This window comes from Oreochromis niloticus, linkage group LG18 (genome assembly GCF_001858045.2).
Source record: "Oreochromis niloticus isolate F11D_XX linkage group LG18, O_niloticus_UMD_NMBU, whole genome shotgun sequence".
Taxonomy (NCBI): domain Eukaryota; kingdom Metazoa; phylum Chordata; class Actinopteri; order Cichliformes; family Cichlidae; genus Oreochromis; species Oreochromis niloticus.
In genome coordinates this window covers 13,152,168-13,174,584 of record NC_031982.2, presented here as the reverse complement: position 1 = coordinate 13,174,584, position 22,417 = coordinate 13,152,168, and the positions used below count along the sequence as shown (strand labels likewise).

At 43.0% G+C, this 22,417-nt stretch overlaps 1 protein-coding gene across 1 annotated transcript in view; it reads left to right on the top strand.

Annotated features, from left to right (window-relative positions):
* The first annotated feature begins 208 nt into the window (after positions 1–208).
* The window catches only part of LOC100706079 (potassium/sodium hyperpolarization-activated cyclic nucleotide-gated channel 2), a 36,327-nt gene continuing 14,118 nt past the window's right edge, over positions 209–22,417 (top strand). Inside the window, exons 1-4 of the mRNA XM_003437967.5 lie at positions 209–1,478; positions 3,904–4,327; positions 7,293–7,454; positions 16,260–16,478. Coding sequence (XP_003438015.3) covers positions 295–1,478; positions 3,904–4,327; positions 7,293–7,454; positions 16,260–16,478 — 1,989 coding nt within the window. The 5' untranslated portion in view covers positions 209–294. The remainder of the gene's footprint in view (positions 1,479–3,903; positions 4,328–7,292; positions 7,455–16,259; positions 16,479–22,417) is intronic.

The following is a 22,417-nucleotide window of genomic DNA, read 5'->3' as shown; positions in this document are numbered from 1 at the left end:
AATGACTGAGAGGCCTCAGCTGGATGCAGGCTGAACTGAATTTAGAAGAGCACAGGCTAATGGTGTAATGACATTTGACGCAAAGAACCCAATTAATTTGATGCTTAATCATTTCTGACACAATGACTAGTGAAAATATAAGTGCAGTAGTTTGCAAATAAGTCACGTCCACCCCTCCCTCTCTCCTTTCTCTCTCCCCCCCATCTCTCCCTCTCTCTCCCCCTTCTTCTCCTCTCCATCCTCGCTCTATCTCTGATTGGCTTTCTTCAAAGATAATTGGAGGCAAAATTTGATATGCTCAATGTCATGGACAGGAATGAGGTTTCGCCGGCGTCTGCTGCCACCATGAAAAAGAAGGCGGAGGGCGGCACTGGATGCAGCCACATCAGCGCAGCCAAGGCTGTCTCATCCAAATGCACGAGGAGCAACAGCGGGCAGAACTGTCTGGACTCTGGCTCTCCCGGGGAAGCGAGCGCTAACCTGTCCGGTGTGCCCAGCAACGTCGTGATGGACGAGACCGAGGACGGAGAAGAGGAGTCCAAGTTTCAGCATCCGCGGTTGCGCCGAGCTGGGGGGAGCGGCAGCGGCGGAGGCGGAGGAGGAGGCGGCAGTATCAGGATGAAGAACTTTACGCCAGGAGGGGGAGCCTCGTCCTTGGCTTCCAGGAGAAACTCCAACAAGGAACCCTGCCTTACGCACACAGAGGACGCTCCTGCCGCCCCACGGCCCACTGCTGCCTCCAGAGCTACCGAGACACCCTCTCCGGGCGATGCTGCCCAACGTGGCGAGACCTGCAGAGCTTCTGGGGCGGAGGCGTCGGAATCAGCGGTCGCGGTAGAGGTTTTAAACGCGACAGCGGGTGATGGTTGCAACGGCGTCGCTCCAATTTCCAGCATGAAATGCAACAAAAACGGAGAATGCAGGAGGGACTCGGGTACCGGGAGCCTGCGCTCAATCATCTCCAAGACGGAGAAGCAGACCGGGGGATCGGGGAGAGCAGAGGACGGGGGGAGCGCCAAGCGAGGAGCCTGTAACTCGACCACCGCCAGCATGGACGGCTCGATCACGCCAGGCGGGTCCCTGACCGGGGGGCACGGAGGAGAAAGCGCAAACCCGGGCGCAACCCCCGTGTCCAGCGGAGTCCCCGAGAAAAAGGACTCCAAGGTGTCCTTCTCTAACGCACCAAGCCGGAAAGCCTCGTCCTCGCTACACGGCCCGGCTCAGACTCAGACCCAGCAGCCGAGGAACTCTGTCACTTTCCAGAAGCCGGAGGATGGCCCGGCAATTGTGCCCGCCGAAGATGCAGAACCTCGGGGAAGCCAAGCCAGCTTCATGCAGCGGCAGTTTAGCAGTATGCTGCAGCCTGGAGTTAACAAATTCTCCTTGCGCATGTATGGTAGTCAAAAAGCAGTGGAGAGAGAGCAGGAGAGGGTAAAATCAGCTGGAAATTGGATTATCCACCCTTACAGCGATTTCAGGTAAGAGCTGTGGGTGCGATTGGTTACATGAGGGGCTCGTAAGGGTCCTCATTGTCATCTACAACTTACTTTGCAGTGAGTAGCCTAACCACTGGGACTCCTTGGAAACACATGCATTTATTGTTCGGGGCTACCGGCTGCTGGTTTTTCATGCCGTCCCTTATGACTGAACCCGCAGAGATTTAAAACGATGCATTGCATCGGACTGCCTGTAATCCCCCCCAAACAACCTGTTGTCAGGCAAACCGACTTTAGCGAAGAGTGTCCTTTCAAGGTTGTAAACAAACCTATTCTAGTCCACACTGTAGCATGTCTGGGGTGCTCAACAAGCTAGGCCTGCTAATACACATCGACTTTTCGTTGCAGTGCGATCTCATTTAACAAAGAGGACAGCGCTCTGAAGCTGCCTTCATTTAAAGTGCCATTATTTCTTTGAGGATCCGGATAAGGTGTGCAGTGTAGGCTCTACCACAAAAGCTTGCTGACAGGATGTATATGTATGTGTGTGTGTGTGCCTGTGTGTGTATGCGATGCACTCAGTAATGGAATGTCACCTTGAGCCAAGTGTGCGGAAACCTCAAGCATGCTCACTGGAGACATATCCGCCTGTACGACTTCCCGGATTGTGCATTATAATGACGGATGCGCTCTTTTATATCGCGGCTCAAACGCCGACGACCCAGCTGGACATCCAGCAGCTATTTTGTCATTCAAATATTTTGGGGGGAAGCACCAGAGAAAAGGGCTCCTCGTGATTGAGGCTTGCCTTTCAGCGTTTTATTCTAAACGTAGAATAAAGGCGACTCGCCTGATTGAATTTGGGTCAAAAAATCAGCAGGTTTGACTCTGGGGCTGGATGGGTTGGTTTCAGCACCACAGGGAGTGGACAGCTCCCATCTCATTTGAAGTCGGCTCGCGCGTGTGAGCGATAGACCCCCATCACTCATCATCCACGCTTGGCCCTTTCGTATCACGTAACACCGTGTCAGGACACCAAACATGAGGCATAACTTCAGCAGCAGAGATGCAATTTGACGACAGGCCACTTTTTAGACCTTTGTTTAGCTCGCAGACTCCCACTCCGCGAGAAGCTAGCGGCCCTCCCCTGATTCTTATGCTAATTAATGCATCTTAAAGCAACAAAGTTGCTTCAAATATCATCATCGGGGCGGTTATTGTTGTTGTCGTGTGGTGGGGGAGTCAGTTCCTGTTGCATAAGTCGCAGTGTAATGACTCAGCGCTGCACCTGTCCTGCAGAGCTTCCTGTGACGGGATCAAACCTCAACACTTTACTCTCTGTCCCATTTACCAGCCTGTCACATCAGCACTGGCAGTAAGTAAGCGAGACTGTCGTCCTCTTGATATCAATACCGTAATATTGTTGAGAGCTTCGTATAAACGAGCCCCCATTTTCTGTTAGTGGGGCCCAGGAGAGCTCATAAACAAATTTAACACAGTCTATGCGCGACTTTCTCTCGTTTTGTGACAAGAGAATACAATCATGGGTTTAAACACATCATTCAGAATTCAGAAATAAAAAATAATAAAACTAGTGAGAAAATCCCTCTGTTTGCAGTCTCTCAGACTCCAGATGTAAAACCTGAGAGAAAACAATCGATATCTACTTGCTGATCTTAATAACAGGCTACTTCCTATGCAGCACTGCCTCACTCAAATCCTAAATGCATGCATCTCTGTTATTAAATTAAAGTAAATCAAAAACATGAAACATTTTCTTGTTTGTTGCAGGTTGCAAATTCAGCTCATATTCATACATATCCGGTTTTAATGAGGTCTGAACAACAGAAAGAAATTAAAAGGAATTTTCTGGTCATTTATATTCCCTTAATACTTATTTTTATACATGCAGATATATAAGTGTTGGCAGGACCCTAAACAATGAAGAGGCAAAGCCAAAATAAAACCCAGTGGTCCAGAAACGAAGATGAAAGGGGCCTCCCATGGTTTAACCCATCATTTAAACATTTGCATTTAAATTTTTGAATTATTCCAGGAAAAGCAGCTCTGCTACATGTCCTTACTCACACGAGCAGTGATAATCATTAGATTCCTTTTGCTGTGTAACAAAAATCTAAAATGTGTAAAGTAATCGGTTTAATGCTGATTATAATTCACGTCAGTATCGGAAAAAGTAAGTATCTCCCCCCCCCCATTATTCCCTGCATGCTCATGCTGGCAAAAAATACCACTTTGGCTGCACTTTGTTTACACTTTTCCATTTTGAGCCAGGCAGTCTCTTGTGCCTATTGCGTTTCCACAGCAAATCCCTCTTCTCATCTGACTCTATTTTTGTCTTTTCTTCCCCTTTCCCCTCTTTTTCCCTCCTGTGCTCTGTGCACACACCCATGTAAAATGCACTGTCACGCACACACATCCACTTCCACTTCGCACACACGCCTGATAGGTTCTACTGGGATTTTACAATGCTGCTTTTCATGGTGGGCAACCTGATCATCATCCCCGTGGGCATCACCTTCTTCAAGGACGAGACCACGACGCCCTGGATCATCTTCAACGTGGTGTCCGATACCTTCTTCCTCATGGACCTTGTGCTTAATTTTCGCACTGGAATCATCATTGAGGACAACTCAGACATCATTTTGGACCCTAAAACCATTAAGAAGAAGTACTTAAAAACTTGGTTCATTGTAGACTTTATCTCCTCCATCCCAGTGGATTACATATTCCTTATAGTAGAGAAGGGGATCGACTCAGAGGTGTACAAGACTGCTCGGGCCCTGAGGATCGTCCGCTTTACCAAGATCCTGAGTCTCCTGCGGCTGTTGAGGCTCTCCAGATTAATACGCTACATCCACCAATGGGAAGAGGTAAGGGCACACATTTCATAGCTGTCCCTGAGCTAAAACATTATCTCAAAACTCACAGCTACAGAAGAAGAAACCCCTAGCCTAGTCAGTGAGAAAAGGTCAGTGATTTTCCTCCAATATGCTGATGTTGGCTCATGGCCAAACCAACAATCTGCTTCTCTGGCCTGCTCTCCTTCACCTGGAGGCCCAGGATCAGTGTTCTCACCTGCCACCTGGTGAGAAAAATACAATGTCTGCAGGATGTTTGCGCGCTAACAAAGTTTGCATTCTAATTACTGTTATTGTAACACCATCCTCCTAACCTTCTGTCTCCATCTGACCTGGCAGTCCCACAGGTGGCACTTAATAAGCAACCTCTTACCAGGGCAAACATAGTTAATCAATTAAGAGACCGGAGGAAGAGCAGGTGAAGTAGAGACAGCGATTATTATAAGCAGCACTAGGGGGGCTATTGACTGTGATTATGTGACTAATTATTCATTTAAAGTGATTGGAGAGGTTAGGTGAGATGGCAGGTCTGCACAGACCTGACTGGTAGACTCTGCATGTGAGGATTGGTGCTGTTGCTAGGATGCTTCTTGAAGACTGAACCCAAAGCACCAGTCCTGAACTTCCTGGCCACTCAGCTATTATTTACTCCACGAGAGGGATACACCTTTGTGGGCCCCTGCCCCAGCCCCTCACCAGACTCTCCTCCTCTGCTTTAAGAGGAATAGCCTGGGAGACAGGAGGTCCAACAGTGTCATAAGATCACTCTACTTTTCATTTATGCAAGTATTTGCAGCCTGGTGCTGGCATTTTGCAGTAGTGAGCAGCACAGTGGGGCTTGGCTGCTCACTTGACCTTTGGATAATTGGATTTCTGAAGATATTATGTGATATGCACACATACACGCAGAGTGGTGCATGATGGGAAGTAATACTTGCACGTGTGAAGAATAAGAGCGGCGATGTAGTGGAGAGTGAAACAATGGCACATGCGGGGGATGCCCATTTCAAATGCCTGTTTCCGTTATTGTTAAATATAACAGTTTATTTTGAAAATCCAAGAGTTGAAGCTGTGAGCTGTTTTTAGTTCCTGTAACGTTCTCGGCGCTGTCCGTGGTTCTGAATACCTCAGTGAGCCAGCACAACGTGACCGTGTAAGTCGGCTTTCTGTCGTCCACCCTCATTGCAAGAATGATGACCAACTGCTCTATTTTGTGAGTCGCTGATTGATAAAAAGTGACAGTGAAAACCTCATAAAGGTTAAAGCTGCATTTAGAAAGATCAGCACATGTGATTCATGTCCAGTCTCATTCCTCATCACTCCAGTCATAGAGTATCACTCCTCCCTCAGTTGCACTGAGTAAGAAATGACCCATTTCCTGTTCCTTCATAGTAGACTAATCAGACCATCCTACGTGTTTTATAATGAAACGTACTGTCACTTCTGCACATTAAGATCTCATACCTATTATTAGTGCTTTTAAGCAGCTATTACATGCTAAGCAGCATCACAGTTTTGATTCTTGAGGTCAGGCAAGTGATAGATGATTGGCCTAAGTGACTGTCCAGTGATAGGGGATGATTGATGTGCGAGACGACACAGACTATCAGTTGTTAAGGCTCATGATGGTCCCCGTCCATCACGCTGTGTGCATGTGATGGCACGTTTGTCTCCGCTGTTAGTGTATCTTTTGTGCCCGCAGGCTTGCGTGAGTGTTTTGTATATGTGACTGGGCCCCATGCGTGCTGGCACCTCAGATTGATGTCACATATCTCGGTGTAACGAATGCGCTGCTCGCTCCTGCTGTGTTTGGTTTGAAACTGATGGGAAGCTGTCTCCCCTACTCATTTATTAAACTTGGTGGAATCCAAAGAAGAGTGTGAACAGGAAGGCAGCGTCCCAATAAGAAATGAATTCATAGCAGATTAGCAAAGGGGTCTTCATGGTCAAGATTGAGGTTCAAAGGTGGACACGGTTACTGATACACACACACACACACACACACACACACACACACACACACACACACACACACACACACACACACACAAGAAGACAAACTGGCTGGGGTTATGAATACCAACATGGAGAATGAAGAGGCTGCAGAACAAAAGGAAGCTGTGTTGACTCTGTGACACAGAGTGAAAGAAGACACACAGACTAAAGACACGGCGAGGAGGAGGTTAATAAGGTACAGTAGGGTGAATCAGACACGAACAACTGTGGACAGAAAACAAAAGGAGAAAGTAAAAACAGGGAATAATCCTCCAAATAAAATAAAATCTGCTCAGGACCATTCCTGAATGTGTGAAGTGATCAGGACGCATCCGCATGGCAGCCATAATAAGACCACATGATACACTGGAGCATCTTTTATGAAAAAAAAAGAGATCAAATCTGCTACTTATTGAAATTTTCCCTTGTGTGAATATTTACATATAAAAGAAAAGTTAATCAAAAACATGTTTAAAGTTTACTACAATTCAGTTTGTATTAACTGTATGTGTCCTTGTGTTTTTTCAGCTTTTTTTTTAACATCCATGATTTAAAAAATTAAAATCATGTTAATGAAGTGGAAATTTTCTCCAGTGGTTGTCATATATACGAACTGCCTGAAACACCACGCTGGAATGATGCCCGATGTGCATTTTGCAGCCCATCTGGGCATTGTAGTTTCAACATTGCAGTCATTTGTTCAAGAGTGCAGCACTACCAAGTTTTTCTTTTACGAAGTCCTTATAAGTTCCCCTTTCCTTGACCTCATGATGTTTTCCATTAAGATCAAGGTAAAGCGATTATGAATTGGAGGTAGGGGGTAATCATTTTGACTGGTCGAAATGCAGACAGCTGGAGAACACATAGTGCTGAAGTCTCATCAGATAAAACTTACGACACTGTCAAGAAAGCCATAATTACTGATTTCATGTTCCAATATAATCTTACATATAAACTCCTCTCCTTGCCTTGCTGTCTCCAGATCTTTCATATGACCTATGACCTAGCCAGTGCGGTGATGCGGATCTTTAACCTGATCGGTATGATGCTGCTGTTGTGTCACTGGGATGGCTGCCTACAGTTCCTGGTCCCCATGCTGCAGGAGTTCCCATCGGACTGCTGGGTGTCCCTCAACAAGATGGAGGTACGTATGAGGGAATCATGACTAGGCACGTTGGACTGCACCTATCACACCAGAACTGGGCTTGCTTCTTGTAACCCGAGTAAACAAGAACTAACTGTGGTCACAAGGTATTGATCGAAGCGTCTCACTGTCATCAGAAAATATTGGCTAAATCTCAATCAATATTTTGTGACCATGATAAGCTCTTTCTTGTCTTTCACTGTGCAGGGAACCCCAGTGCTTTAGAAAGGTTATTTGGAGAAGGGAAGCCTCAAATTGGCCTCAGAGATTTTTAATTCTTTAGAGGGGAACACCATCAATTTTCCACTTCTGTTTACAGGACCTTGCTAAATATGTTAAAGAAAGTTGCACAGTGCCCTTTGTCGCTTCACAAAGCCGTGTGAAGTGTGATAAATGTCAAGTGATGGCACTTGAAGTTACCAGATATCGTCTGTCGCCCACTCCTCAGCTCAAAGCTACATCAGGCTCCACCAGCATAACACAGCTGATTCTCCAGTGTGGTAATGTGGGCAGCAGGAAGGAGGCATGCAAGCAAAAAGACAATATCTCTGTTGTGCTGCCTCAGTAGCTTGTTTTTATTGTTTAATCTTTTTAAATGATGTGAGCACAAAAATGATTAAGACATGAACATTAAACAGATCTTAATCGTGACCACACTACTTTACAAATAATCGTGTATGAGTCAATAATATTAATATTAATATTAATTAATATTACTGATACCAGGGTAGCACTATGCACACTTCAGAAAATCATTATTAAGCTTAGTGATCACTGCTGTGTATGATTCAGGAGGAAAAGTGTGTTCGCCTTTCAAGCAAATCAAGGATATTACTCATATCACAACCTTGTCATTGGCAGAAAACAGCTATAGCTTACCAGCAAAGAGGCTGTTAAAAACAAACCTGTGAGATTTAAGTGCACCTCTACATCACTCCGTGCCTCCTCTTCAGCACGGTGGGGCGATGACAGGAAAGATAAAAGGGGGAAATAGAGGGATGGGGGAAATATGGCCAGGCAGCTGGGCTCTTTGTTGCCATGTCTCTCTCAGAGAGATAAAAGCTGTTTGTTTATAGGTCTGTCTGTCAAACCAGCCTTTTACTGAGCAAGAGGAGACCACACCAAACCCAGACACGAGGCACAGGTCCAAATGGGGTTTTAAACAGATTGGGTCCTGCTCCCAGACACCGTCTGGGTCGGCCACGACGGCTTGTAAATTTCAGATTTGAAGTATTTCCTGGATGAGAGGAGGGACTCTTGTTTTTAGTGCTGTACAAGAGTAATTCTGGTTGAAACAAGTTAATGGGATGATGAGGGTAAACATCCTCTTTGCCATATTGCTGAGATGAAAAGGATTCACTTTTTGTTTGATGTGTCAGACTGAAACCTACTGCAGTTTTGCTGATGGTATTTTGTAGAGCTGGGTCACTGAGGACAAAGCATATATGTATATTTTTTTCTTCAATGTTGGTAAAATGATCTTGGACAAAAAGAACAATAAATTACATCTTACTTTTTATTTTGCTCCTCTAAATAACTAACCTACATCCAGAAAATGTAGGTACACATATTTATATGCAGAAATTTAGAGATTATAATGAGTGGAGGTGTGTTCACTCACCCCCGAGGCTGACTATATCAAAACCAAGCCTTTGATGTTATAGATGATTAAAAATCCGTCATGCATTGCCTTCACTGTATCAACTCTATGCCCTACACTGAAATACACACCACAATACCAGTATAACAAATACCCCTGCTTCTTTGAATTTATCCATCCATCCTTCCATCTAGTTTCTTAATCACTTGTCCAATTCAGGGTTGGAGCCTATCAACAGCTGTCATGTCAGAGGGTGAAAGGCAGTGTGCAGAGAATAGGAATAAGACAGTCAAACTGAAATTGCTGCGATTTATTGGATCTGAAATGATTAGCTCAATTTGTCGAGCCACAGAATATTAAATCAGCAACTTAATGACAACAGATGAAATCATTTGGTTAGCTGTAAGACAGAGTACCAAATATTCACTACTTCTGTTGCTCACATGACTTATGGCTTTTCTCTTTGTTTTACATAACTCGACATTCCAGGTAAATCAAAATGAGTAATTTGAAAATGCTGTTTTTGGACTCACGAAATGAAAAAAAATAAAGACTTGTTTATATCGGCGCAGAGTGAGATTTAAAAACGTCTGTCAAATATTGATAAAATCATAAATTAGAGAGTACATAACGGCAATAAAACAATGTGTCAGTGGCACAGATGATTTTGGACCTGTTCTAAAAGTTGTCGATTGCGACCAACTTTGATTCAACACAAATGAACCACAACAAATAGTACATCCATTTTAATCATAGCAGTACCAGGGGCCTGCTCAGTAAATGTACTATGCTACTTTGGAAGACAAGGACCTCCAGGGTGAAAGAGGTTAAAGGCCTAAAGAACTCATGGAGAGAATATCCAAGAGATCCTTCAAATCAGTGCATCAACATGCAGCTGCTATGTAAAATGTAAAGCACGTATCTAACAATGACAACTAAAAAGCACCGCAGATGGAACAGCAACACAAGTTCAAAAGTATTTCTACTATTCGAAACTTATAGGCTGCACAAAAGACAATCGTGCTCAGTACACGCTGCAGAGTTTGAAGTCCATGATGATGGAGTCTGGGCCTGACAGGACACTGACTCCTCCAGTGTTCTCTCCTGCTGTATAATCAAAGACAGCCGGTCTCCAGAGAGCCGTCACTCTCAAACGAAAGGCCCGCTCTGGCGTGGGCTACATACGGCCACCTGAGACCACCCCCTATTGAGTGGCTGACAACTTGTAACATTAGCCATTGTGTTGCAGCCAGGCCATCCATCATGGCTCACACCCTACAGTGGCTCTGGTGGTGTGGGGCCCACAGGCAGGACCCATGGAGGGCGTTGAGAACACTCTGTAACTCTGAATGACATCCACCAGCTAATAATTGGATTCAGTCAAACTTGTACTACCTCAGGGAACATAGGTTGTTTTAGCAGTACACCCCGACTTCCATCCCTGTATTGAACTCAGGTTATATTTAGCGTGAGCTTTACTCTGCCTTATCAGCCACTAAGTTAATTTCCATGCAAGAGTGCTTATAGAGCTTGGCTGCATTATAGAGAACAGAGGCGACTGGGTAATAACAGTGACAGTCATGCTAACTGACAGAAACGGGGTGTATACTTTCAACTCTGTAATTACAGCTGTGTGTGCACCCATCCCTTACTGTACCCACATCACAGAGGCGTCTCTTTCCCATTATCCCCCGCTTCCCTCAGCTTTGCAGCACAGTGGTCTGCTTACTTTAGTGACAGTAAGTCAGTAATCACTGTGTCTGGTGTGAAATCACTTGATTTACTCATTGCAATTAGTTTGACCAAACACCATCACAGGTCTGCTGTGGGATATTTCAGATTTGATTTGAAGTACTCATTAAGCCAGTTATAGCAATATACACATGAAGAGCGAAATCTGCTGTCTGAGCTCTAAATTAACTTGAAATTAGTTGGTGGTGTTTGTTTCGTGGGAGAGAAAGATGGGATTATATCGCAGGTGTTTTTGTTTTGTACAGCCTTACTGAGCCGAGTACAAGGAATGCAATAATATTATAGCCTACGAAAAGAAGTTGTATTACTGAACAAGTAGCTTATGCTGAAAGCCACTCAAGAGGAAGTATTTTGAAGCCAGTGTAACAGGAACTTTCCCTCACGTGGTGTTGTGAAAAGGACTAAAGTGGGCTCCTCACTCAACTTATTTCCCTTACACACACACACGCACACATTTTCATATCTTAGTGAGGACATCTAATTGCGATAACGCTTCCCCTAGCCGCTTCCTCAAACCCTAACCATCAAAAATGAATGCCTAACCATGACACAGTGGTAACAGTGTAACCCTGACACTAAAACCAAACTTTGAGTCTCAAAAATTCCTTCAAACTCGTGGGGACGGGCATTTTGTCTGCTTAAGTGACTGTCAGTCCTCACAAGTATGGTAGCACTACAATTTCATGGAGACTTTTCACAAAGCTGACAGCCGCTGTGGCCACCATCAAAAAATATATATACACTTTATTAGTTACACCCCTCTGGTATCGGTTTGTACCCCCTTTTTCCCTCACAGCGGCTTTAATTCTTCATTGCACAGATTCAAGTGCTGGAAACATTCCTCAGAGATGTTGGTGGTTACTGACATGCCAGCATCACACAGTTGCTGCAGATTCATGATGTGAATCTCCTGTTCCATCACCTCTCAAAGCTGCTCTATTGGATTGAGATCTGGTGACTGTGGAAGCTATTTGAGTGCAGTAAACTCACTGTCCTACTCAAGAAACCGGTTTGACCCATTGGTACAATGTGGTCATAAAGGGATGGACCTGGGCAGCAACAATACTCAGGTATGCTGCACCCTTTAAACACTCAGGTTCCTGTTTTTAGCTAACAGTGGTGACACCTACTGTGGTCTTCTGCTGCTACTTCTACTTCAAGGTTAATGATCTTGTTCGTTTAGAGATGTTCCTCTGCAAACTTTGGTTGTGTTGAGTGGTTATTTGAGTTACTGCAGCCCTCCTGTCAGCTCAAAGCAGTCTGGCCATTCTCCTCTTACATTAGCAAGGGATTTTCACCCAGAGAGCTCCTGCTCACTGGATATTTTCTCTTTTTCAGAACATTCTCTGCAAACACCAGAGATGGCTGTGTGAGAAAATCCCAGTAGATCAGCAGTTTCTGAAATACTCAGACTAGCTCTGGCTCAACAACCATGCTAGATTCAAAGTCTCTTAATTCACCTGTGCTCTGATGCTCACTTTGAAATTCATCAGGCCATCTTGACCTTTTAAAAAATGTATTAGTCCTTTATTTATCCAGGTAAAAAATCTCATTGAGATTAAAAATCGCATTCCCAAGAGAGACCTGGCATCATGGCAGCAAAAGTCAAAAATACATGTACCACACAAGTACATAACATTTTAAACAAATACAATATCCTGTTTGTCTCCATGTTTTAGTGAACTAAGTTGCTGCCATGTGATTGGGGGGTTAGATATTAACAAGCAGTTGAACATTATACCAAACAAAGTGACTAGTGAGTGTATGCATGAACAGTATGTATATATATATATTTGGTGATGAGGAGCACTACTCACTCCATAGAAATATTTTTTCCAGTTTCTCTGAATGAGTTTTGTCAAGTCCAAAAAAATAACTGATGTTAATGACAGGTTAATAATTTTAGCACACAGCCAGTACTAAGAAAAAAATCAGGGCATGTTGGCCTCTGCTTCATCTGCCTAATCCTCTTTAATCTGTCGCTCACAGGTTTACCATTTCATCACAGTGAGTACAAAAAATTACTTATAAGTTGCATTTAATTTAACACAAAACCTTTGCAGGAAAAGCTTGACCAAGGGTTAAAAAAAGAAGACACGTATAAGTCTGAGATACGTACCGTGATAATGAAACTCTAGTGGAGACGGTGAAATAAGATGCTGGAAACAGCTAATGTCCAAGAGTAATGTTGATACACTGAACTTTTAGTGTCATGTACTATTTTTCTTTGCATGAGCCCCTCCAAATGTAAACATGAGCTGTTTGGATTTGATTGACTTGATTGGTGTAACTGACCATCTGCGCAAAAGCCCTCCTTCAGTTCTGGGCTTATAACTATGTCAGAAGGCTAAACAGAGTAAGGATTTTCTCACCATATCTAACTCATGAAACACAGTGTATAACAAAGTGTCTCCGGTTCTTTTCATCTTCTCTAAAGTTGGCTTAAATTAAGTAGCTCCACTGGGCCAGGCAGCCATCATTTCATATTGGACAGAATACTGAAATCCAGCTTCTCTGTTGACCTTACAATGAGCTCTCTGTGGAGCATGCTTTGCCCTCCACTTTCCAAATAAATACATTTCACTGTCCAAACTGCAGATCACAAAGACACCACGCACAGTGAGGCAGACAAGGAGAAACAGAAGGAGAGGAAGCACCAGACAAAGCTGACTGTACAATGAACTCTGATAAGCTGTTGTAAACTAAACTGGTGGGCGTGTGACAGGACCAGGGCAGCGACTTTGTCAGACGGTTGTCGATTATCTTTGAGATGTTTGTTCAGCTTATCGGGCGTCCAGCACGCATAGTGATCATTCAGTATGATATTGCTCCATTTTCCACTTCAGTGTTACTGTTGTTTTTCATGCACTTTGTGTCATTTGTAACATTGTAAGTGATTTGGATCAGGGAATGGGAAGGTCTGTCTGTTGCTCTGCGTAACACTTTGATTACAAAATTTAACAGATTGCTATCAAATTTTCATTAGACTATAAACTTTGTTATACATATATATATATATATATATATATATAATGTATTTTGACACCATCCGCAATTATAGTAAACGTAACAGTTGTCATATTGCACTTTTCTGCTCTACCCAACCACTTTCAGCCATTCACACAAGCACTTTTTTTTTCTATCGGGCTCTGATGGATGCACTCGAGAACTTGGGGTTAGGATCTTGCCCGAGGATATCTGGCAGCTAGGGATCAAACCACCAACCTTCTGATTGGTAGATGACCTGTTTTACCCCTACTAGGAGTAACCCTTGAAGCTCCTATCTGAACTGGGTGGTTTCTGTCATATTTCAGACTTGCTTACAGAAAAAAACTAATGAGTTTGCATCAGAGGTTAGTGATGTTGCTTTCTGCCTATGACAAAACCCAGAAACTATTCTAGTTCTTCAAACCACATCTTTATTGATATATACTGAGGTGTCATAACTCGTCATTATGGGTACAGGGGAGGTTGTCAAATGTCGCCTTTATGGGGGAAAGAATTAAAAGCATCCCACCGCTGCTAGCATGGATAAAGTGCTGATGCATACTGATAATGTGAAGGTATTTTGACAGCACACGAGTTACATAAACCTGCCCAAACTGTTTGGCAGGTGCGTTTCACATCTGTGTTTGCGAGGCCTCTTGCACAACAAGGTTGCAGCAGGCTATTTAAAGAAGCATTTTAGGGTACCGCAAGATAAATTTAAAGCCCCTGCGTTATCAGTCAAGTTCAAACAGACTATCCGCAGCTAATGGAGACGGTGATTACCATCAAAGCAACGGATAGTTCCCAAACTGAAATCTCCGAGGAGAGCGATTGAGACTTACGAGGATATGGAGTCTCTCCTTCTCTCTTGCCTGTTTCTATTTCAGAATCAAAGTGCTCATCATTCATCTATTATTCAGTCTGCTTCACTCCACTGTTTCTCTTTCTGTTTTTACATATACCATTTAGCCCCAGCCCACTTGGTGGAGCTATATTTATTTTGGGAGTTTTGATTTCCCTGAGCTCATATGGAGAGCTCTTTCTATCACTTTGTGGCCATTTAAAGTGATGCTGTTTGGATGTTAACAAACCTCTCTGCTCAGTCTCTACCTGTGATTTTTTAAAACCTTTTATACCTAGTGATTGTTCTCGTATCTAATCTAATAGATGAATCAGATAAAAACAAATCAGAAAACAGCAAAAAAAACCCAACAAAAACCCCCCATATGTTTTTTTAGTTTTCAGGTTTGTGAGTTACCAGCACTTAGAGAAACTACATTTATTTGCCTCTATTAAGCCAAATATTCATAATGAGAAACTGATTTGTGCTTTAATCTGCTAGACACAGTACTCGTTGTATTGTCAAATTGTTAACATTTGAATACACACAACACATTTTGCATCACACTAAAAAATTTTTTTTTACACGAACTTAAAACAATAATGTTAATTTTTAAGATTAAAAAACATTGAAAAAGTTCCAGTTTTTCATAATAGCACTACACTTTGGTTCATTTAGTTAGTTTTGTTAATGGAAAGAAACAGAGAAGAACTGCACACTTCTTAATATAATGCTGTAGTAGAGTGCTGATGCACTCTCCACAGCAGGTTATGGGGAGGATATAATGCAGCCGATTGCCTTTGTTAAGTGCAGCCAGTGACCTCTGTGTAGCTGGTACATATTTAGTGAGGCTAAGTGTGTGTGTGTGATTTTTTTTAGTGTGTGTGTTTCTTTAAGACTTGAGGGTCTCAGAGGTTTTCAGGATGCTGTTTGTAATTTTTTTCCCCCCTGTGCGCTGCTTTAGTAACACAGCTTACACAGATAATGAGTTTCTTTAGTAGAAAAAAAAAGATTAAACATAGCTAAAAATCTAGGATTCTGATTCTACTTTTCGCTTTGAGTTGATTGCATTAGCATCGTGTTCAGACTCAGGTAAGCACAGTAAGGTCAAATCAAGACCTTTTTCATCTGACTCTTTTGTGAAGGGCCGTGTTTGGGGACAAAGTTACAGTGAAATAAAACATTTAATAAGTGTTCGTTACATGTATTTAAAGTGGGCGGCAACATAGACGTCTTTCTAAGTCACAATCACATTTTGGAGTTGCTGCACAAGCAGCTTGGTGACTGCTGCCCTGCTGTAGTAGATTCCGATTCACACAGTTCTTCAAGTGCATATTTAATGGCCTCTCATTATAATTCCTCTCTGAGGAAATAACTTTCAAACCGTCTCTACTTTCCTGATTAGGCCTCGAAGGAATCCCTCGGTGTTGTTTCCCCTTCCTCCCTCTTTCCTTCTGTGTCCCTTGAGCTCTCATTTATATAACTGTTCCTCCATGACCCCCTGTCCCCAAAGCTTTTCTTCTAGTTACCTACTCCCTGGCATCACCCTCGTCTGAAACATATATTTGAATGTAACATTCGTGTGTTTAACTCCTTGTTTATCTCCTTTCTTGTCTTTCCACAGAACGACACCTGGTCAGAGCTGTACTCCTTTGCTGTTTTCAAAGCAATGAGCCACATGCTGTGCATTGGTTACGGCCGCCAAGCCCCGGAGAGTCTATCAGATATCTGGCTCACTATGTTGAGTATGATTGTAGGAGCTACGTGCTATGCTGTTTTTATTGGCCATGCAACAGCTCTCATCCAGTCCCTGGACTCCTCCAGACGGCAATATCAGGAAAAGGTGAGGAAACAACTCCGTCCCATGATTTCAACACTTTTCTGCAAGCTCTTTTTCTTTAGATCCAGTATTTCCTCTTTATTTGTCCTTTAAAAGGAAGTTATTCACCTTCTTACAAAGTGTTGGATAAGAAAATGAGATGAAACATTAAAGCTGAAGTGGTGGCCCATCAGTTGAGTAACTTAGCCTAGCATGAAACAGAGAAGCAGCTAATCTCACTGATCATCTACCAAACTTTACTCACAAGCTTCTGTAGAGCTCTTCAGCTTACACATTATGTTGTTTTTGGGGGTGGCTGTGGCTCAGGTGGTAGAGAGGGTTGATCCCTGGCTCCTTCAGTCTATGTACTGAAGCATCTTTGGGTAAGACACTGAACCCTGAATTGCCACGAAGTATCCATCCGGCACCAGATGCCGACAACTGTGTTTGGAAAAAGTCTTTGTTCCAGTTGAAGTCTATGGGAAAACAGCTTTCTGTCTTGACCTCTGTAAACATTTTCCTGATGAGGTCATGAGCTCAGTCACTCATTTTGAGTCATACTGAATAAAAAATTAAGTCTGGTGTAAATCGTGGTCAGATTCAAAAATGAGGATTAACCATCATATGCTCATTGGCTAACAACTTATGATTGATAAGTCACCTCACAGTCAAAGACTCATCCTGAGGCTTCATAAACCACTGTGCACGGTCAGGACCAGCTCTATAGTCCAGAAGCAATCATTGTACTAATCGAACTATGACCAGCAAGATACAAAATTCAGTAAGCAGTAATATGTGTTCAAACAAGTTAGACACTATTTGTTAACTAAAAAGTAAAAATGTAGGCTAATAAGATTACTAATATGCATGACTAGCAAGTGTTAACAAGGATTAATCTCATGTAGTCCAAGATCTCACAGATGAAATCAACTTTATGTTCATGTTGAACAGAGCTAGATGAAATAGAGAGGTCGTTATGGTTAATGTCAGACAAGCAGATGCTCACATTGCTAATGATTTGACTTAAAGATCACTTGAGACGGATTGGTAGTTAGTGTCAAGGGAGGAGTTAGATCAGTTTCACTATATCTGGAAGAGTATTTACTAACTGAAGGGCAGAAAGGATCTTTTTTTTTTTTTTACAATCCTCACTTTGTTTGTGGCTGATTTAGATATTTGCTGCTCATTAAATGAAAATTAAACCATAAGGTCACGTAATTAGTTATCAATAATAGATAATACATATCATACAACAGGCTGTGTGTGTGTGAGGAAGTGTAACAGGAGTGTGTAGCATCAACCTACTCCTAAACGCTTCAGGTTGTGACCTTAACGACACACCATCAGGCGCCATTAAAGCACCCGTATATGCTGTCATAAGGACAATGAACCTGAGCGCGGATCAGAGCAGCGCTGAGCCGCGCTGCAGTAGTGGCCTGTCGTGGTAGCACAGCCGCTCTGTTTCCAAGCAGAGTCTTGCCGGCTAGGGAGCAGTGGGAGTGCTGCTGGCTTTCAGCAGCCAATCAGAGGCTCCGGGTGTGTTCGGCCAGGTAGAGCCACATTGCCAGAGGCTGTGGCTGCGCCTGTGTGTGTGATTGTGTGTGTGTGATTGTGTGATATGATGTCCCCTTGAGCAGCAGTAGAATTGATGAGGCAGCAGACCTGTGTGTCCCGGCAATGTCATCCTGAAGGTGACGTAAGCCATCATGGCCGCCTCCCTCTCTCAGAGTCTCTCGCTTCCTGGTCACTCACTCACTGGATCTCACTCTGCCTCTGCTCTATATCATCTCTTATGCATCTTTAACTATCCCACTTTACATGAGCTCCACCCCTCTTTTTCCTTCCCCTGCACTGCTTAAATGTCTCCACCTGATTCTCCCTGGCGTATCTCCTTCCTGATTTCTCGCTCTCCTCACCTCCGGACCTAAATTTCTCTCTTTTTTCCCCTTCTCTTCCTCTATATCTATCCTTTCTGGTGGTGGTGTCCTTGAAAGGTGCAGTGCTATTGCTAACTGGCTGCTACACAAAGCAAACTGAGGGGGAGGGTAAACCTGTGGGAGACACAGTCCTGGCGCACTGCAAGATATTTGAATGCTGTGTATTTCACATTGTTTGCAGTTTTTCTCTTTTTTTTTTTGTCAGTTTGGTGTCTGGCTAGCATAGTGCAGCTCTCCCCAAAGAGTTTTTTTTTGCCATGTGGCAGGACACTTGAGTATAAATCATGTCCAATAAACGGTTTAGAAGAAAACGATTCAGCCAGCAGAGTGCTGACTGGAGCTCTTGTCGTCACAGTTTGCCCAGGATGATGGGAGTTACATGGCGAGAGGAAGGTCCTTTGTGTTTTCTGTCTGAGGAACAAGTCACCCAGATGTGCAAACTGTCCAAATAAAGACACATACAGTATATTCAGCCTTGTCTTCCTCTCGCAGAAGGTTGAAGGTTTAAGTTTTCCCCCCAGTTTTAAAAATCTTGTCGAATTTGCACCACAAGCAGGATGAACTCAGCAAACTAAAACCTTAAAAATTTAAGAGCTGTGATGAGTTGTCTAATCCTAAACCAGCCTGTATGTTATCCAGTTTAAGGATGAAGTGAGGAGTAGGAAACCTACATGCCTTGACATTAGAAATTTTTTCATAATGCCGTGCTCTTTGTGTTTTTTCTTTCAGATTTAGACATTTTCTAATACGTCCTCACCCTGTCCCAGAATATACAGTTTTTCTGCTGAGGCCAAGAAGTGCATTTCCCCAAAAACCTTTTTCTCTGACCAGTTGTCATATATTTTTTCTGCTGCTCTGTGAGGATTAGTATTTGAGCTGCAGGCATGTTTATTAAAGAAAAAAAACCTCAGAGAGCAGAAAAGTGCCATGCATGCCAGTGAGGCTGATGCTGATGCTGCCGGGTGAATTTGCAATGCTTCCAGATAGGACTGTGAGTGACATTTTTATCATTTTGGAGAGTGTTAGCAAAACACGTCTGCTGGCAGTCTGTTACAGCCCCAGTGTGGATTGAGCTAGCATTGTGTGAAAGTTTCCATTTCAAACCAGAAGAAATGTCAGAGTCACAATTCATGCAGGTTAAATTTAGCGAGAATTTGGCTTAGTGGCTTTGGTGCAGAGACCTTTGTGTTAGTTATACATAGTAACAGTGCACAGTGACACATAGCAGAGGGGCATAGAAAGAACAGCAGTTCTACTTGTGCCTCTTTTTTGCAGATTCAAATCTGATACACCAATGAAAACAATGAAAATGATAAAAATGATGAATTTAGGGATTCTAGATTCTAGATTTCACCATTGATTTGGGATACCATATAACTGCACTGTCCTCTGATTCCTAGCTCAGTGAATATGCTGTTTGTCATATTGCTATAGCTCTATAATGACATACCAAAACATGCAAAACTGCTCATTTGGCCATCTGGAAAATCATGTCTTAGGTGCAGCATTTTGTGATTCTGACTTTGTGGCTCTGAGAGTTTTGTGTAGCGCTGTATGAGGTGTATAATCATGGTAAAAAGAAAGTAGACCATCTTCAACTCTAAGGTTTTACATATTGGGACATAATGAAAGTAATCTGGTCCACAACAGGTCTTATAATGAGGTAAATACAGTCTGAGATTAACTACAAAACAACAAATACTACACCCTGTCATTATTTATTTAACAAAAACAAAAACAAAATGCAGAAGCAGTGTGTGAAAGATGAAGTACACCCTTACTGGTTACATAGGAACCAAGAGGGTAGAAAGCAGCCATTCGCTGTTGATCAACTGCAGTTGATGAATTGAGTGTTGGAAAGTGTGAGGTTTTGGGAGTTTGCAGGAGCATTCAGATGACTGTTTTCACAATGCCAAGGGGAAAAGACATCAACAATGATCTTGAAGAAGCAAGTGTTGCTGTTTGTCAATCTGGGAAGGGATATAAGGCCATTTATAAACAATCTGAAGTCCATCATTCTTCTGTGAGGTCAGGCCTTAGTTAGCATACTAAATGTTAAAGTTGATGACAGTACAATTAGAAAAAGACTGACCAGACATGACTTGTTCAAAAGTCACCAGGAGAAAGCTTCTTCTCTCTAATATAAACATGGCAGCATGGCTTAGGTTTGCAAAGTTGTATCTTCTTGTGTCGGCTTTGGACCTGCGCACCTTCCAGTCGCTGAGTGGACCATGAACTCCTGTGTATACTAAAGTATTCTAGAGTCAAATGTGAGGCTGTCTGTCTGACAGCAAAAGCTTGGCTGAAATTGGATCATGCAACAGGACAATGATCCCAAGCACAGCAGCAAATCTGCAACATAATGGTTAAAAAAGAAAAGAATCAAGGTGTTGCAATAGTCCAGTCAAAGTCCAGACTTCAACATGATTGAAATGCTGTGGTGGGACCTTGAGAGAGCTGTGCATAAAACTTCAGTGAACTCAAGCAATGTTGTAAAGAAAAGTGGGCCAAGGTCTGTATGAATGCAGCACAAGGAATTTGTAGACATGACCTGTGATTAACATGTCTCAAGCTTTTATTTTTTCCCTCTTATACTTGTGTCAGTGCTAGACATCACAGTTTACTAAGTGTGGCTTGTTAATAAAGTTGCTTCTAGTTGCAGGAATAAGTGAATCTGTGTAGAGGTGGAGAATCAGACTGGATTTTATATTTATATATACTAGATACACTCTTTTGTACTTATAATACTTAAAAAGGGTTTTGCATGAAATAATCATCTCTCCTTTGTAATCATTGTAGAGGCTGATCTGAGTCAGTGAGACAGAAAACACACAACAGTGCTCCACCACCACTACCCTCCTTTCCCTCATCTAGGGTACCAAAAACTCCTTTTCTACAATTTTTAGTCATCCCCCAATTACCCAGAGGCAGGCGGGCTTTGTAAAGAGATTCCTGCACTCACATCTACAACAAAAAACATCTTTTTTTAGTTGTATCTGATGGTATTCATTATTGGACATTACTGGTTTTTAAATAAAAGTTTCTATTGAGTCAAGCCTTATCACCCCGTTTCCTTTGGCTGTCTCTGCCTTTGACTGAATTATATGATTTCCTGTATTTCTTCAGAAGCTCCGTTTCATTTAATGAGACTGTGTTCTGTGTGAGACCCCACAGTGTGTTGTTCCTCCCTCTGTACACATCTCTGAATTGAAGACAGAGAAGTCAAGTTCTTACTTACTGCTATCTGATTTCCTTCTCTTTGGTGAATGTGCTTCATAATGTAATGAGGCGATTTAGCCGGGGATGGAGTGAATGTATTATACATCCACATGTCCGTTCGGGATGAACCCGAATTAGGATGGAGAGTTTTTGGATGAATGAGAGAAGGGGACTCAAGCGAAAGGGAGAGAAAGGAGTAAAAACCTGATGCTGGCTCAGTAGTTCATGGGTTTGAAAGCGGGAAAATGTAATCACAGACAAAGCGCTCTCTAAATGTCTTACCGAATAACAAATCACGAAAAGCAAATAGATCCCAAACAGCGGTTTAGATGACAAAATGTCAGTGGAGCGGTTTGCTGCCGCATCGTCAAAGTGACACAGAAAATGGATGTCATTTTCACTCTCATTTGGGTGTTTGTCAGTCCCCTGTGGGCGCTGTGACGCACTGGTCAGACGCTTGTTTTCTCTCCTCCGTGACACTGGAGAGATTTGACGTTTGCCCGGTGATGATCGATACGCCGCACTATGACATGGCACTCAAAGCCACGTCATTAAATGCCACCATCTCAGTTCAATCAGATAAGCTTTAGCTGCCTTATTCGTTCAGCCTTATCCGACTCAAGCTGCGGGACTGAGCTTCATGCGTAACCGCACACGGTCGCTGCACCTCTCCCTCTGTGAGGTTTACCCTCACTGCCACCCCCCCTCGACACCTACTCTTTTCACACAATCAGCATTTCCTATTCTGTGGGCTGCTCACCAAGAGCGCAGTGTTGGCATGGACACTCCGGGTAAAGAGTTGTGACA